This window comes from Eutrigla gurnardus (genome assembly GCF_963514095.1).
Source record: "Eutrigla gurnardus genome assembly, chromosome: 23".
Lineage (NCBI taxonomy): Eukaryota > Metazoa > Chordata > Actinopteri > Perciformes > Triglidae > Eutrigla > Eutrigla gurnardus.
Window position 1 is genome coordinate 9650427 of NC_139934.1, and position 17145 is coordinate 9667571.

The 17145-nt window shown below is 48.2% G+C and overlaps 2 protein-coding genes across 2 annotated transcripts in view; both read left to right on the plus strand.

Moving 5' to 3' along the window:
• Positions 1-17145, plus strand: part of LOC311009330 (uncharacterized protein) — a 226866-nt gene that overhangs the window by 124200 nt on the left and 85521 nt on the right. The gene's annotated exons all lie outside the window — the stretch shown is intronic.
• Positions 3315-16247, plus strand: LOC311009117 (uncharacterized protein). Its single transcript, XM_084003090.1, has 8 exons — positions 3315-3407; positions 5135-5194; positions 5405-6657; positions 6806-6809; positions 12476-13695; positions 14386-14447; positions 14534-14682; positions 14771-16247. Exons 2-5 carry the CDS (start codon positions 5163-5165, stop codon positions 13635-13637), a joined length of 2451 nt encoding a protein of 816 aa, XP_083859216.1. The 5' UTR covers positions 3315-3407; positions 5135-5162; the 3' UTR covers positions 13638-13695; positions 14386-14447; positions 14534-14682; positions 14771-16247.

Consider the following 17145-nt stretch of genomic DNA (forward strand, 5'->3'; position numbering starts at 1 on the left):
TTAGTTAATAAAATATCTTGAAAGTTACTTTTTTGCTGTGTGCATTTCGTTTAGCATTGGTGGTTATCTTTTAAATTCTACTTCACATTAATGAAAAAGGGAGGACACCACAATGTTTTGTAATTGATTTTTTTTTAAATTTGGCAGTCATTTCTCTTGGTTGCTTGGATCCTGGAACAGAGAGAGCAAAGGCAAAAAAGATTAAAACACTGTATTGCAGTTATGGTTACTGTGTGCACTGAAATACTCACTTCTCTTTCTAGTTTCTGGATTTCCAGGTCCAGTTTCCTGAGTGTCCGGCGTTTGATCTCAAGCTCCAGCTCCATTTCTTGGAGCTTTCTCTTCTTGAGTTTGATTTTAACGTCTGCCAGCTCTCTGTCTCTCCGGGTGCTTTGCATACAGTCTTCTGACAGTTTGTGAAGTCTGTAAAAGAAATGTCAATTAGCACAGAAGGATTTGTGCATAATGTAGATTTACTTTAGCCAATACTCACAATGTTAACAGGCTGCTTGGGAGACTGTGCAGCATCTGGGTCCTGTTACACATATATTTTCTATTAGCACCACATCACTGACGTCATACTTTATGGACTAAATAAGCAGGATATTTCCATAAAATTGACATACCTCAAGCCTTCTGGAGTCCAGTGACACAGTCTCCTCTCATCTTCAGAAGTGCATTCTGCAGCTGCAGATGTGCCTTCCCCCTGCCATATACATACATGTACTGAGGGAACTTGAATTAAGATTTCACAGGACATACCAAGCCTGTGATTTCAATACACTGTACTAACCGGATCATCTTCTGGTGGCTCCAAAAGTGTAATTGTGTTCCCAGACTGTAAGGAAATCCAAAGTCAGACAGTATAATATATGTATTTGATTGTGTGCAGTAGTACTGCAATATGTACCTTGTATGAACTGGACAGTTTCTGTGGCTGGGACAGAGTCTGTTACTGTCCCTCCCTGGATCCCCTCCATCACTGGCCTCCCTTTATTTAAATGGAGTGCCAGCTCCTCCGCTGGGGTCATATCCTGGCTTGGTGGGCCACCCCCTGTGCCAGTTCTATGGGCTTTTTTTTAACTGCTACAATCATACAGACATTCAACATGTCAGCAGACACCTAATCTGTTCACCTCATTTGTTCACTGTTATCTACTTTAAAGTCACTTACCAGCCTGCAAAATGTTCTTGTATTTAATCTTAACTTGCTGCCAGGTCCTTTTATGGCCAGACAAGTTTGTTTTTTATGAAGGAGAGAAAATTAGATTAAATGACACATTGTGGATAATTGTTTGCACTTAATCATACTCTACATTTCCTGAGTAACATGCACCTCTACTTGCCTCATTTAAAGCAAAGTGTACAACAGTTGATTAGTGGACTTTAAAAGTAACTCCTTTAGTCCTTTAATTGTAGCCTAATTATGACAGTTCCAGTGGAGCACTGTTTATTAATTGTACAGTTTTTGACTACTTACGCATTAAGCCGGTCCGCTATTGTCTGCCAGGCTTTCTCTCTTTCTTTAATTATGGCACTGGTATTGCCTTTTTTTCTTATGATGTCTTTCACCTCTTCATAGAACTCCATAAGGAGCTGTTGTTCAGCTGCCGTGAAATATGAAGCGAGACTCTTATCCATGTTCTCATCGGTGATTCTGTAAGCGATTGCGAGGTCTATTTAAGTATGCCGTGAACAAGCACTTATCCCAACTATCTACATCTGGCTTGACATAGCCGCGCCTTTTCATCCTGGCTCGGCAAACGTGCAACCAATTAAGCCAGGATGCGCCGAGCAGACTAGGTCAAGCCGCGCTTGCTCAATTATCCTGGATTTCTTTATTCTACTTTTGTGCAATACCCCCCTGGAGCAGGCTCACTCCACAGAATAAATCTCCATGGTAATTTATACCATAACATATCCTACTGCCCCCTATCCCGCTTTTGTGCAGCCGGATCACGGATAAATTGAACCAGGATAACCAGGATATCCCGGCTTAATCCCTTATGCTAATTTTGTGCAACGGGCCCCTGGTCAGAAAATGGCATGCGGATTTGATTTGAAAGAAGGTGACGGGGGAGGAACACAAGAGCAAATACCAGGACAATATTTATTTAATTAGCTAGGAAGCTGGATGACTCGTGATGGGCAAGTGTCAATTTAAGCAAAACCTTCAATAAACCTGAATTAATTCACCATTTTTTATTGGTCAATAGACACAGAATTTCATACTGGTTAAAATTGATGTCACAAATTGAAACGTCTGCAAACTATAACAAATAATAAGGAGACTTTCCTTCAGATATGCCCATACAAATACTGTTTTGTACCTGTATTGTATAATCTATTTACATTATTACTCCAATAACTTTAAAGAGACAGTATTTATTACGTATGTATTGTTTTTTTTTCCAAATCCTTTATCCAGTCAATAGAATTCTATTAATGTTTGTTCGTCATAACTTGTCGTCACACTGGTGGAACTTCACGTAGGTGGAATGCACCAGCATATTTGTTCATTGCTGTCATAACAAAGTCTGTCTGTCTGAAAAGCATATTTATGAGTCACATCATTGAAAGACAAATAAGAGTCTATATATAATGGTGTCAGGAGCCACTTATAAACAAAGAGTGGTTACCTTTGTTGCAAAAGTGGATAGTCAGGAGGCAGTTTAATCCTTTTCTTTTCGTTTGTTTCGGTCAGCACAATCACACCTGGAGCAAACACTGCTGCTACTGCTAACTTCAGTAGCAAAGAAGCACATTGACGAACATGAATAATTTTACATTGGTTAGTCCAACAATACGTCAATTATTTGGGTACAGAGGATGGTGATTTAATTAATGAAATCAATAAGGATTATTCATTTATTGTATACTTTTTATATTATAAACTATTTTAGGATTTGAAAATACAAATTTCATATGGGAAAATATCACAAACTGACACTTTATTTGTATACTTTTTGTATATTTACTCTGATAATTGCAAAAGTCATACAATATTCACTCAGTATATTTCAATTTGCAATTGTTCTTTTCATTTATGTCACAAGAAATCTATATTTATTTGGTTGTCACGACTTATTGTGACACCGGAGGAATTTCTTTCAACATTCACGTAGGTGGAATGTTCCAGTAACCTGTTTCAATCGACAAACGTTGAGTCATTGCTAAGAAACTGTCAGAAATGCTCCATCCTGTGTTTGGTTGTGTTCTTAAGAAAAGGTCGAACATTTCTGATATAGTAGTCACATTGTTTGTTTACTACATTTCAATATAAACGCCCTAATAGATGTGGACCGTCACAGAAGGGAAGAGGTTTTGACACTGAGATAGTTAAACACATCGGGAACGGATAGAAACAGGGAATTAATAACTTTTCATCTTTAATCTTTCCATTTTGGGTGAGTAAATGTTTTAGTACATATCATACTGTCAGGAGATCTCGCACACATATAATTAAAAGTAGGACTGTTGTAATAGTGGCTCGAGCATTCAGATAGCAACCTTTTTTGTGGATTTTCAGTCAGCACTATCAGACCTGGAGCAAAAAATACTGTTAGAACAGCAAGTACTTATAGCAAGGTGTTTGGACAGCTTCTTCAAATGTAACTTGATGCACAGTTTTTTTTTTATATACTTTTAGACCCCATAGTATGACAAAGAGATTACTGCAGTTAGGAAAAAGTGATAATATCATCAAATGGCTAGAGTCCTTTCAGACCAACAGTGACATTGTGTCACGTATTAACTTTTTAAAAATAATATATTCTAAGGACTTTTACTTGTTAAAGAGTACTGTAGTATTACTACTTTTCCTGAATAGCTGAGTACTTCTTTCAACCCTGGATGTTAAGATTAGTTGATTGACATTTTAAAAGGGTTTTCATTCAGACACAGCATCTTTTATTCTATTCTATTAATTATATCTTGAAGAATTATTCTTGTATTGTGCTAGAAAGTAGTGAAAAATGTTATTAATAAATAAGCATCATCAAAAAACAAGTTAATTTCCATTGGGACTGGAGGAAAAATACAAGTTAATAGTTACAATTAAAACATTTCCTTTTGGAACAAACTGAATAGATACGTTTTTAGGAAATATTCTGAAATTAAGCTGAGACGCTCTGCTTTTAGATGCTCTTCTGTTGATATTGCTAGAGGAATATTATTGCATTTTACTTGAATGGTACTATATTTATATTTTGTATTTACTCTGATAACTTGACATATTTTCCTACAATATTTGTTCAATATGTTTGAATGTCTCTTTTCTTCTTGCATCTCTTCCTGCTCCATTCCCACGTTACTACTGATCTACTGTATAAATATATTTGTATGGCCTAAGTTACTGTCAGATCATTTGAACTTCTTTCAGCATTAAGGTGGAACGCATCAGGACAAAAGAAGGGAGGATGCCATTGTTCTGAAACTGGCAGCTTAAATTCCTTATCCTGAGATGTGTTCCTCTCTAAGATGTTACAACAGTTTTGAAAGATGTATCACCTATGACTCAGACCATTAGCCATTATTTTGTTCAAATATAAGGGCCTTAATAGATGCTGTCATAATAACAAGAAAGGTTTGCGATATATCAATATATTCTAATAATAACAGGTGGGATTTGTGAGGCAGGGATTTGATTTTAGCACGACATTCTAAAAAAACCTAACATAGTTCATGTCTTTTCCCCAAAATAAACTTGAGACACTGTTCCTAAAGATTTGGATTTGTAAAATTGTAGGTAGTCTACTTGTAACAAAATTGTTACATGGTGTCAAGCCATAGGACAGGACACAGTTTCTCAATTATACTCAATTCCAATGTGATTATTATGCTTCCTGTATCTTCTGAATATATATATTGAAAACATTGGCCAGTAAACTAAGTTTCACAGAAAGTAATGTTGCATATTGTCACAATTGAATATTATGTGCAAAGATAAGTTAATTCAATTTCATATCATCCGTTTAATATGAGAAATTGGGACAGACAAAGAAAACGTCTAATTTGTTGTAGATATTGTTTTAACTATTTAAAAAGTAACTGTTTTGTTATGAAGTTTGTGTAGCACAGAAGCTTTGGAAATGCTGTGTATATGAGTATGTCCCTGGATTCTTTGATTTTACAGATTCAAAGGATAACAGGATGGATGTCGGATGGATCATATCACTTTCTCTGATACTTATAGGTAAGCTGAGTGAAGATGAAAGGACTGATTGTGAAAGTTCTTTAAAGAATATAAAGGAAAAGGTGGAGGGACAAAGCTGCACATCAAGTCGGAGGACTTTAATATACATGACAAATGTTCCTAAACATAGTAATGTAACTTTAATATTACCTTTATAACACCATTAAAATAAAAGTAAAGGGTAATTGTAAATTTTTTGGTTCCTATTAGCGGCAAAAGCAACTACAACTGCAGAATCTACAACAGCCGCACCTACAACAGCTGCACCTACAACAGCTGCACCGACCACTGCATCACCTACAACAGCCGCACCCACGACTGCAGCTCCTACAACAGCAGCGCCTACAACAGCTGCTCCTACAACAGCAGCACCTACAACAGCTGCTCCTACAACAGCCGCTCCTACGACAGCTGCTCCTACGACAGCTGCACCCACCACTGCAGCACCTACCACTGCAGCACCTACGACAGCCGCACCTACGACAGCGGCCCCAACAACAGCCGCGCCCACAACAGCTGCACCAACCACTGCAGCACCTACAACAGCTGCTCCTACAACAGCTGCACCGACAACAGCTGCACCGACCACTGCAGCACCTACAACAGCCGCACCCACGACTGCAGCTCCTACAACAGCAGCGCCTACAACAGCTGCTCCTACAACAGCCGCACCCACAACAGCTGCACCCACCATTGCAGCACCTACAACAGCTGCTCCTACAACAGCCGCTCCTACGACAGCTGCTCCTACGACAGCTGCACCCACCACTGCAGCACCTACCACTGCAGCACCTACGACAGCCGCACCTACGACAGCGGCCCCAACAACAGCCGCGCCCACAACAGCTGCACCCACCACTGCAGCACCTACAACAGCTGCACCCACAACAGCTGCACCGACCACTGCAGCACCTACAACAGCCGCACCGACCACTGCAGCACCTACAACAGCCGTACCCACGACTGCAGCACCTACGACAGCTGCACCTACGACAGCAGCACCTACCACTGCAGCACCTACAACAGCCGCACCCACGACAGCTGCACCCATGACAGCAGCACCTACCACTGCTGCACCTACAATAGCAGCACCCACGACTGCAGCTCCTACAACAGCAACGCCTACAACAGCTGCACCCACAACAGATACACCCACCACTGCAGCACCTACAACAGCTGCTCCTACAACAGCCGCACCAACGACAGCTGCTCCCACAACAGCTGCACCCACCACTGCAGCATCTACCACTGCAGCACCTACAACAGCCGCACCAACAACAGCTGCACCCACCACTGCAGCACCTACCACTGCAGCACCTACAACAGCTGCTCCTACAACAGCCGCACCAACGACAGCTGCACCCACCACTGCAGCACCCACCACTGCAGCACCTACGACAGCCGCACCTACGACAGCCGCACCCACGACAGCTGCACCCACCACTGCCGCACCCACCACAGCAGCACCTACGACAGCTGCACCCACCACAGCAGCAGCCACGACTGCAGCACCTACGACAGCTGCACCTACGACAGCAGCACCTACCACTGCAGCACCTACAACAGCCGCACCAACGACAGCTGCTCCTACGACAGCTGCGCCTACGACAGCTGCGCCTACGACAGCCGCACCTACAACAGCCGCACCCACCACTGCAGCTCCTACCACTACAGCACCTACGACAGCTGCACCCACCACTGCAGCACCTACCACTGCAGCACCTACAACAGCTGCTCCTACAACAGCCGCACCAACGACAGCTGCACCCACCACTGCAGCACCTACGACAGCCGCACCTACGACAGCCGCACCCACGACAGCTGCGCCTACCACTGCTGCACCCACCACAGCAGCACCTACGACAGCTGCACCCACCACAGCAGCAGCCACGACTGCAGCACCTACAACAGCTGCTCCTACAACAGCCGCACCAACGACAGCTGCACCCACCACTGCAGCACCTACGACAGCCGCACCTACGACAGCCGCACCCACGACAGCTGCGCCTACCACTGCTGCACCCACCACAGCAGCACCTACGACAGCTGCACCCACCACAGCAGCAGCCACGACTGCAGCACCTACAACAGCTGCTCCTACAACAGCCGCACCAACGACAGCTGCACCCACCACTGCAGCACCCACCACTGCAGCACCTACGACAGCCGCACCTACGACAGCCGCACCCACGACAGCTGCACCTACCACTGCTGCACCCACCACAGCAGCACCTACGACAGCTGCACCCACCACAGCAGCAGCCACGACTGCAGCACCTACGACAGCTGCACCTACGACAGCAGCACCTACCACTGCAGCACCTACAACAGCCGCACCAACGACAGCTGCTCCTACGACAGCTGCGCCTACGACAGCCGCACCTACAACAGCCGCACCCACCACTGCAGCTCCTACCACTACAGCACCTACGACAGCTGCACCCACCACAGCAGCACCTACCACTGCAGCACCTACGACAGCTGCACCTACGACAGCTGCACCCACCACTGCAGCACCTACAACTGCAGGACCTACAACAGCTGCTCCTACAACAGCCACACCAACGACAGCCGCGCCTACAACAGCCGCACCCACGACAGCCGCACCTACGACAGCTGCACCCACCACAGCAGCACCTACCACTGCAGCACCTACAACAGCTGCACCCACAACAGCTGCACCGACCACTGCAGCACCTACGACAGCCGCACCCACGACAGCTGCTCCTACAACAGCTGCCACCACAGCAGCACCTACCACTGCAGCACCTACAACAGCTGCACCCACCACTGCAGCACCTACCACTGCAGCACCCACCACAGCAGCACCTACCACAGCTGCACCCACAACAGCTGCACCGACCACTGCAGCACCTACAACAGCTGCTCCTACAACAGCCGCACCAACGACAGCTGCCACCACAGCTGCACCTACCACTATAGTACCTACGACAGCTGCACCCACCACAGCAGCACCTACCACTGCAGCACCTACAACAGCTGCACCTACCACTGCTGCACCCACCACTGCAGCACCTACAACTGCAGCACCTACAACAGCTGCTCCTACAACAGCCACACCAACGACAGCCGCGCCTACAACAGCCGCGCCCACAACAGCTGCACCCACCACTGCAGCACCTACAACTGCAGCACCTACAACAGCTGCACCTACCACTGCTGCACCCACCACAGCTGCACCCACCACAGCAGCACCTACCACTGCAGCACCTACAACAGCTGCACCAACGACAGCTGCTCCTACAGCAGCTGCACCCACCACAGCTGCGCCTACGACAGCCGCGCCTACAACAGCCACACCCACCACTGCAGCTCCTACCACTACAGCACCTACGACAGCTGCACCCACCACAGCAGCACCTACCACTGCAGCACCTACGACAGCTGCACCCACCACTGCTGCACCCACAACAGCTGCACCGACCACTGCAGCCCCTACAACAGCCGTACCCACGACTGCAGCACCTACAACATCTGCACCCACGACAGCAGCACCTACCACTGCAGCACCTACAACAGCTGCACCTACCACTGCTGCACCCACCACTGCTGCACCTACGACAGCTGCACCCACCACAGCAGCACCTACCACTGCAGCACCTACAACAGCTGCACACACAACAGCTGCACCGACCACTGCAGCACCTACGACAGCCGCACCCACGACAGCTGCTCCTACAACAGCTGCCACCACAGCAGCGCCTACCACTGCAGCACCTACAACAGCTGCACCCACCACTGCAGCACCTACAACTGCAGCACCCACCACTGCTGCACCCACCACAGCAACACCTACCACTGCAGCACCTACAACAGCCGCTCCTACAACAGCCGCACCAACGACAGCTGCTCCTACAACAGCTGCACCCACCACTGCAGCACCCACAACAGCTGCACCCACCACTGCAGCACCTACAACAGCTGCTCCTACAACAGCCGCTCCTACAACAGCCGCACCTACAACATCTGCACCCACGACTGCAGCACCTACGACAGCTGCACCCACCACAGCAGCACCCACCACTGCAGCACCTACCACTGCAGCACCTACAACAGCTGCACCCACGACTGCAGCACCTACGTCAGCTGCACCCACGACAGCAGCACCTACCACTGCAGCACCTACAACAGCCGCACCAACGACAGCTGCTCCTACAACAACTGCACCCACCACAGCTGCGCCTACGACAGCCGCGCCTACAACAGCCGCAGCCACCACTGCAGCTCCTACCACTACAGCACCTACGACAGCTGCACCCACCACAGCAGCACCTACCACTGCAGCACCTACGACAGCTGCACCTACGACAGCTGCACCCACCACTGCAGCACCTACAACTGCAGGACCTACAACAGCTGCTCCTACAACAGCCACACCAACGACAGCCGCGCCTACAACAGCCGCGCCCACAACAGCTGCACCCACCACTGCAGCACCTACAACTGCAGCACCTACAACAGCTGCTCCTACAACAGCCGCAGCTACGACAGCCGCACCCACGACAGCCGCACCCACCACAGCAGCACCTACGACAGCTGCACCCACAACAGCAGCACCTACCACTGCAGCACCTACAACTGCAGGACCTACAACAGCTGCTCCTACAACAGCCACACCAACGACAGCCGCGCCTACAACAGCCGCGCCTATAACAGCTGCACCAACCACTGCAGCACCTACAACAGCCGTACCCACGACTGCAGCACCTACAACAGCTGCACCCTCGACAGCAGCACCTACCACTGCAGCACCTACAACAGCTGCTCCTACAACAGCCGCACCAACGACAGCTGCCACCACAGCTGCACCTACCACTATAGTACCTACGACAGCTGCACCCACCACAGCAGCACCCACCACTGCAGCACCTACAACAGCCGCACCCACGACTGCAGCTCCTACAACAGCTGCTCCTACAACAGCCGCTCCAACGACAGCTGCACCCACCACTGCAGCACCTACGACAGCTGCACCCACCACAGCAGCACCTACCACTGCAGCACCTACCACTGCAGCACCTACAACAGCTGCACCAACAACAGCTGCACCTACGACAGCTGCACCCACCACAGCAGCACCTACCACAGCAGCACCTACAACAGCTGCACCCACAACAGCTGCACCCACCACTGCAGCACCTACCACTGCAGCACCTACAACAGCTGCACCCACAACAGCTGCACCCACCACTGCAGCACCTACCACAGCAGCGCCTACCACTGCAGCACCTACAACAGCTGCACCCACCACTGCAGCACCTACCACTGCAGCACCCACCACTGCTGCACCCACCACAGCAGCACCTACCACAGCTGCACCCACCACAGCTGCACCGACCACTGCAGCACCTACAACAGCCGTATCCACGACTGCAGCACCTACAACAGCTGCACCCACGACAGCAGCACCCACCACAGCAGCACCTACCACTGCAGCACCTACAACAGCTGCTCCTACAACAGCTGCACCCACAACAGCTGCACCCACCACTGCAGCACCTACAACAGCTGCTCCTACAACAGCCGCTCCTACAACAGCCGCACCAATGACAGCTGCTCCTACAACAGCTGCACCCACCACTGCAGCACCTACCACTGCAGCACCTACAACAGCTGCTCCTACAACAGCCGCTCCTACAACAGCCGCACCAACGACAGCTGCTCCTACAACACCTGCACCCACCACTGCAGCACCTACCACTGCAGCACCTACGACAGCCGCACCCACGACAGCCGCACCCACGACAGCCGCACCTACGACAGCTGCACCCACCACAGCAGCACCTACCACTGCAGCACCTACAACAGCTTCACCCACAACAGCTGCACCGACCACTGCAGCACCTACGACAGCCGCACCCACGACAGCTGCTCCTACATCAGCTGCCACCACAGCAGCACCTACCACAGCAGCACCTACAACAGCTGCACCCACCACTGCAGCACCTACCACTGCAGTACCCACCACAGCAGCACCTACCACAGCTGCACCCACAACAGCTGCACCGACCACTGCAGCACCTACAACAGCTGCACCGACCACTGCAGCACCTACAACAGCTGCACCCACGACTGCAGCACCTACGACAGCTGCACCCACGACAGCAGCACCTACCACTGCAGCACCTACAACAGCCGCACCAACGACAGCTGCTCCTACAACAGCTGCACCCACCACAGCTGCGCCTACGACAGCCGCGCCTACAACAGCCGCAGCCACCACTGCAGCTCCTACCACTACAGCACCTACGACAGCTGCACCCACCACAGCAGCACCTACCACTGCAGCACCTACGACAGCTGCACCTACGACAGCTGCACCCACCACAGCAGCACCTACAACTGCAGGACCTACAACAGCTGCTCCTACAACAGCCACACCAACGACAGCCACACCTACAACAGCCGCGCCCACAACAGCTGCACCCACCACTGCAGCACCTACAACTGCAGCACCTACAACAGCTGCTCCTACAACAGCCGCAGCTACGACAGCCGCACCCACGACAGCCACACCCACCACAGCAGCACCTACGACAGCTGCACCCACCACAGCAGCACCTACGACAGCTGCACCCACAACAGCTGCACCTACCACTGCAGCACCTACAACAGCTGCACCTACCACTGCTGCACCCACCACAGCTGCACCCTCCACAGCAGCACCTACCACAGCTGCACCCACCACAGCTGCACCAACCACTGCAGCACCTACAACAGCCGTACCCACGACTGCAGCACCTACAACATCTGCACCCACGACAGCAGCACCTACCACTGCAGCACCTACAACAGCTGCACCTACCACTGCTGCACCCACCACTGCTGCACCTACGACAGCTGCACCCACCACAGCAGCACCTACCAGTGCAGCACCTACAACAGCTGCACCCACAACAGCTGCACCGACCACTGCAGCACCTACAACAGCCGTACCCACGACTGCAGCACCTACAACAGCTGCACCCACCACAGCTGCACCGACCACTGCAGCACCTACAACAGCCGTACCCACGACTGCAGCAACTACAACAGCTGCACCTACCACAGCAGCACCTACAACAGCTGCACCCACAACAGCTGCACCCTCCACTGCAGCACCTACCACTGCAGCACCTACAACAGCTGCTCCTACAACAGCTGCTCCTACAACAGCCGCACCAACGACAGCTGCTCCTACAACAGCTGCACCCACCACTGCAGCACCTACCACTGCAGCACCTACAACAGCTGCTCCTACAACAGCCGCTCCTACAACAGCCGCACCAACGACAGCTGCTCCTACAACAGCTGCACCCACCACTGCAGCACCTACCACTGCAGCACCTACGACAGCCGCACCCACGACAGCCGCACCCACGACAGCCGCACCTACGACAGCCGCACCTACGACAGCTGCACCTACCACTGCAGCACCTACAACAGCTGCACCCACAACAGCTGCACCGACCACTGCAGCACCTACAACAGCAGCACCTACAACAGCTGCACCTACCACTGCTGCAACCACAGCAGCACCTACCACAGCAGCACCCACAACAGCTGCACCCACAACAGCTGCACCCACCACTGCAGCACCTACCACTGCAGCACCTACAACAGCTGCTCCTACAACAGCCACACCAACGACAGCCGCTCCTACAACAGCTGCACCCACCACTGCAGCACCTACCACTGCAGCACCTACAACAGCTGCTCCTACAACAGCTGCTCGTACAACAGCCGCACCAACGACAGCTGCTCCTACAACAGCTGCACCCACCACTGCAGCACCTACGACAGCGGCACCTACCACTGCAGCACCTACAACAGCTGCACCCACAACAGCTGCACCGACGACTGCAGCACCTACAACAGCCGTACCCACGACTGCAGCACCTACAACAGCTGCACCCACGACAGCAGCACCTACCACTGCAGCACCTACAACAGCTGCACCTACCACTGCTGCACCCACCACTGCTGCACCCACCACAACAGCACCTACCACTGCAGCACCTACAACAGCTGCACCCACCACTGCAGCACCTACCACTGCAGCACCCACCACTGCAGCACCTACCACTGCAGCACCTACCACTGCAGCACCCACCACTGCAGCACCCACCACTGCTGCACCTATCACTGCAGAACCTACAACAGCCGCACCCACGACTGCAGCTCCTACAACAGCAGCACCTACAACAGATGCACCCACCACTGCAGCACCAACAACAGCAGTACCTACCACTGCAGCACCCACAACAGCATCACCAACCACTGCAGCACCCACAACAGCTGCACCTACCACTGCAGCACCCACAACAGCTGCACCTACCACTGCAGTACCTACAACAGCCTCACCTACAACAACTGTGCCTACTGTACCACTCACATCAACAAGGGTGACCTTCAGGTCTCTTCAAAGCACATTTACAAGTGACCTGCTTGATCCCTCATCAAGTGCTTTTAGAACAAGAGCTGAAATGATACTGGACCAGGTAAGTGTGTTGGTACACCTCACAAGTACCGCCCACTTACAGAATTTAACACTTACTACAGCCTACATACTCCATATGAAAAGGTAACTTAGGAATGGAAGCTCAAGAAGGAATTCATGACAGAGACATCAAGTGGAATGTATTAAGGCAAAAACTCACACCTCTAACTCATAACTCATCTCATACAGACACTTGAGTGTCCAAGATCAAGGAAAAGTGTTTAATGGATATTGTGTAGGATTTGGTGGCATCTAGCGGTCGCAGATTGCAAGCAACTGAATGCCCCTCTGCTCACTCCACCGTTTCCAATCCTGCATGACATGATTGGCTGATGGCAAAACTCTCCTAACACATCTTTAAAGTAAAAACATTACTTTAGCAGCAATAGAAGTCAGCGGCAGGTCAGCGGGACCTAAGTACGTAAAAACACAAAAGGCTCTAGAGCCAGTATTTAATCTGTCTCTTGGCGACTGTAGAAACATGGTGGTACAACACAGTGGCCTCTGGGAAGTAGGCTTGCTATGTATATGTGAATGTGTAACTCTTAGCTATTGGATGAAGGATACTTAGCTTCAAGTTATTATACATGCTATATTAGGAATATTATTTTCCATTTTTGTTAATAGATATTCTAAATCCTATACGTTGGCCCTTGAAATTTTCCTCTCCGCTTCTTTTCTGTCTCTGTAGCTTACACCCGTTTTCCAAAGGAGATTTTCTTCCTTCAACTCGTTGAGAGTTGTGTCATTCAGGTAATTTGTTTGCTTTGTTCATTTCATAGTTTTTGCCTATGACTTTAGAACAGTGGTAGTTGAATTATTTTATTGTCTTTCCGCAGTAATGGATCGATCATCAACAACTTGAATGCAAGCTTTGTAAGCACATCTGTTCCTAATAACACCCAGATTGCCAGTGTTTTGATCAGTGCAGCTTCAAACGTCACTGGCTTCGACATTGAAACCAATTCCATTATCGTGGATGGCATATGTAAGTAATCCTCAGTGCTACTTGATAAATATTTCAAAAGTTGTGCAACAGTTTGTTTAACTAATGTTTTGTTTCTCTTCATTTACAGCTTCAAGTGGAATTAGTCAGAAGATGAGTCTCATTACCGCATCCTTCCTCGTACTGTTGTCATGGCTACTGTCAACTCAGCAATAGCAACAGTGTGGATTTCCAATCTTCATTTCCATATTTATATGACTGCCATCACTGGTATCAAGATTTATTAGCAAATGTAACTTTGCACTGACCAGACACCTTCACAGTGGATTAGGTTAGTCCGTCTCTGTCGAATTAAACATGTTTATGCGTGGGATTGGGCCGGATCCTTGACAAATTACAGAGCCAAGTTGAAATCTATAAAGAATTTAAATTGTCTCTAGTGTGATTTCTTGCCATTTTGTTGGGTGAATGTAAAGTGTATCGGGGCAGGTTTAATGTCATTTTTTTTTTATTTGTATTTTATTAGTGTTCAGAATCTCACATACATCTATTTCAATTTTTCATATTCTATGACAAACAAACTTATTATCTTACTTATTCAAGTATATAAAACAAACAAACATTCAAATGGACAAATAAAACAATACCTTAGTAACAAAACTACGAATAAAACGGGGATAAATCATCTTCAATAAAAGTAGAGAAATACAGTCAGGCCATTTAATGATGTCAACAGTTTAAATTAAAGTGCCTTTCATGTTTATAGACAATCAAACCCTGCTGTGTGATTCCCAGTAAAAGTTCTCATTTATCAGCCGGTCCTAGTTTTTGTTGTTTGGTGGTTTGTTCAGTAGGCCTAAGCGAGAACTGGGTGTGTTGCAAAGTATATTGCCATTGAGATGCTTCTGTCAATTCACTGTCAGACAGCATGAGATACAGTGTTCTTTAATCACTTGAAGCAAAAAAAAAATAAATAACCATCATCAACCATTGTCAATTTTATGTAATGAAAAAAAAAAGTTGAACAAAACAATTTTTGACAAATTGTTATTTATGAAGAATGATCTCTCATAAATCTTCCTCAAAAGTTACAATTTACTGATTAAATGCAATGTTTGAGTGTTTTTCAAGGTCAGTTGGTCATTTTTTATTTTCATTAGTTTTACAACTCATATGTAGGTTGCCACAGGGTCAGTAGAATGTGTTGGACGACAAAACAGGCTAGTAATATTAGTATTGAAGTGGACAGGGTGTCCGTTATCATGTATCTGCACGTTTGTCATCAGATAAGCATAGACAGGTTCGGTACTTGCGTAAGTACACGTCCTGAGCAATTGTTTTAACATTACCATTAAACATTAAAAAAAAATGTTTCTAAAAAAAGGTAATCGATACACCAAGATGATTATTTATTAATGGTTCAGCTATATTTATTTATTTATTTGTTTATTTCGGGCATTTTCTTTAACTTGTGACATTTGACATACTATGTTACAGCAGTAGGTGGTACAGAGAGCTGAAGTCCAGTGCATACAGATTAGGTGTGTGTCCCATGCAATAATCTGTACTGGTCAAGTGTTGAATATACATACTTCTTCTTAAAGCCACTCAGTGTTGCTGTTTTTTTTACTTCTTCTTCTAACACATTCCATTGTCTAACACCTGTGACCGATAAGGAAAAGGATTTTAACGTAGCTCATACCTTCCTTTGCCTGAAAATCATGTCCCCTCTGAGATTGTGTCTCTCTCTGTGTATGAAGAATGTTTGCAGGTCAACGGCCTCGTTACTTAACGGCGCCGTTAACGCCGTTAAGTAACGAGGCCGTTGAAGTCCGTTAATGCTGTTAACGGCCCAGCACTAGTAAAACTGTAAAACTTTGTGGCATAAGCAAGAACTAAACCTCCATGCTCAGCACAGCTGCTGCTACTCAAGAGCAGCAGAGGTAGGAGGAGAGATGCTAGCCTCCAGTCCATTTAGCTAGAGTCTAGATGTGGACTGTGGTCTGGAGATGAAAGTAATTTTCCAGCGGCCCTTACCATTTATTAAATCATAACATTACATTACATTATTGGACAAAATGATTAATCCAGGTGTGCCTGACCATTGTTGTGAGATCAGACACACCTGGATTAATCAATTGGTCCAATAATGTAAGACAGGAAATAAACGAGCTGGCTTATTTCAGGAAGTAGTGGAGCTGTGCATAAAGCCCATTCAGTGTGAATTTAGGCTTATATTTTTGTTCTTTGTTCTTACTAATAAAGGTTGTCAAGTTCAATGGCATTTCATTATACTGTTGTTTTGTTCCTAATATACATTTGGGATTTGGTAGGGTCGGACAGGTGGCGGTGGGGGGGGCCCGAATAATTTTTTTTCGCTTAGGGCCCCATTTTGGTCAGGGCAGCCCTGATTCATTGTGTGGGAAACACTGAATATGTATCATGACTAATACCATTACTAACACTAGGCTTGTTCAGGTTGGTCTTGGCTTGACTTGATTTACC

What these genes read in the sequence shown, in the direction of transcription:
- LOC311009117 (XM_084003090.1), top strand. Translation starts at nt 5,163, where the DNA reads ATGGATCATATCACTTTCTCTGATACTTATAG. An exon ending in ACTTTCTCTGATACTTATAG is followed by an intron (nt 5,195 to 5,404) that starts GTAAGCTGAGTG and finishes GGTTCCTATTAG; the next exon opens with CGGCAAAAGCAACTACAACT.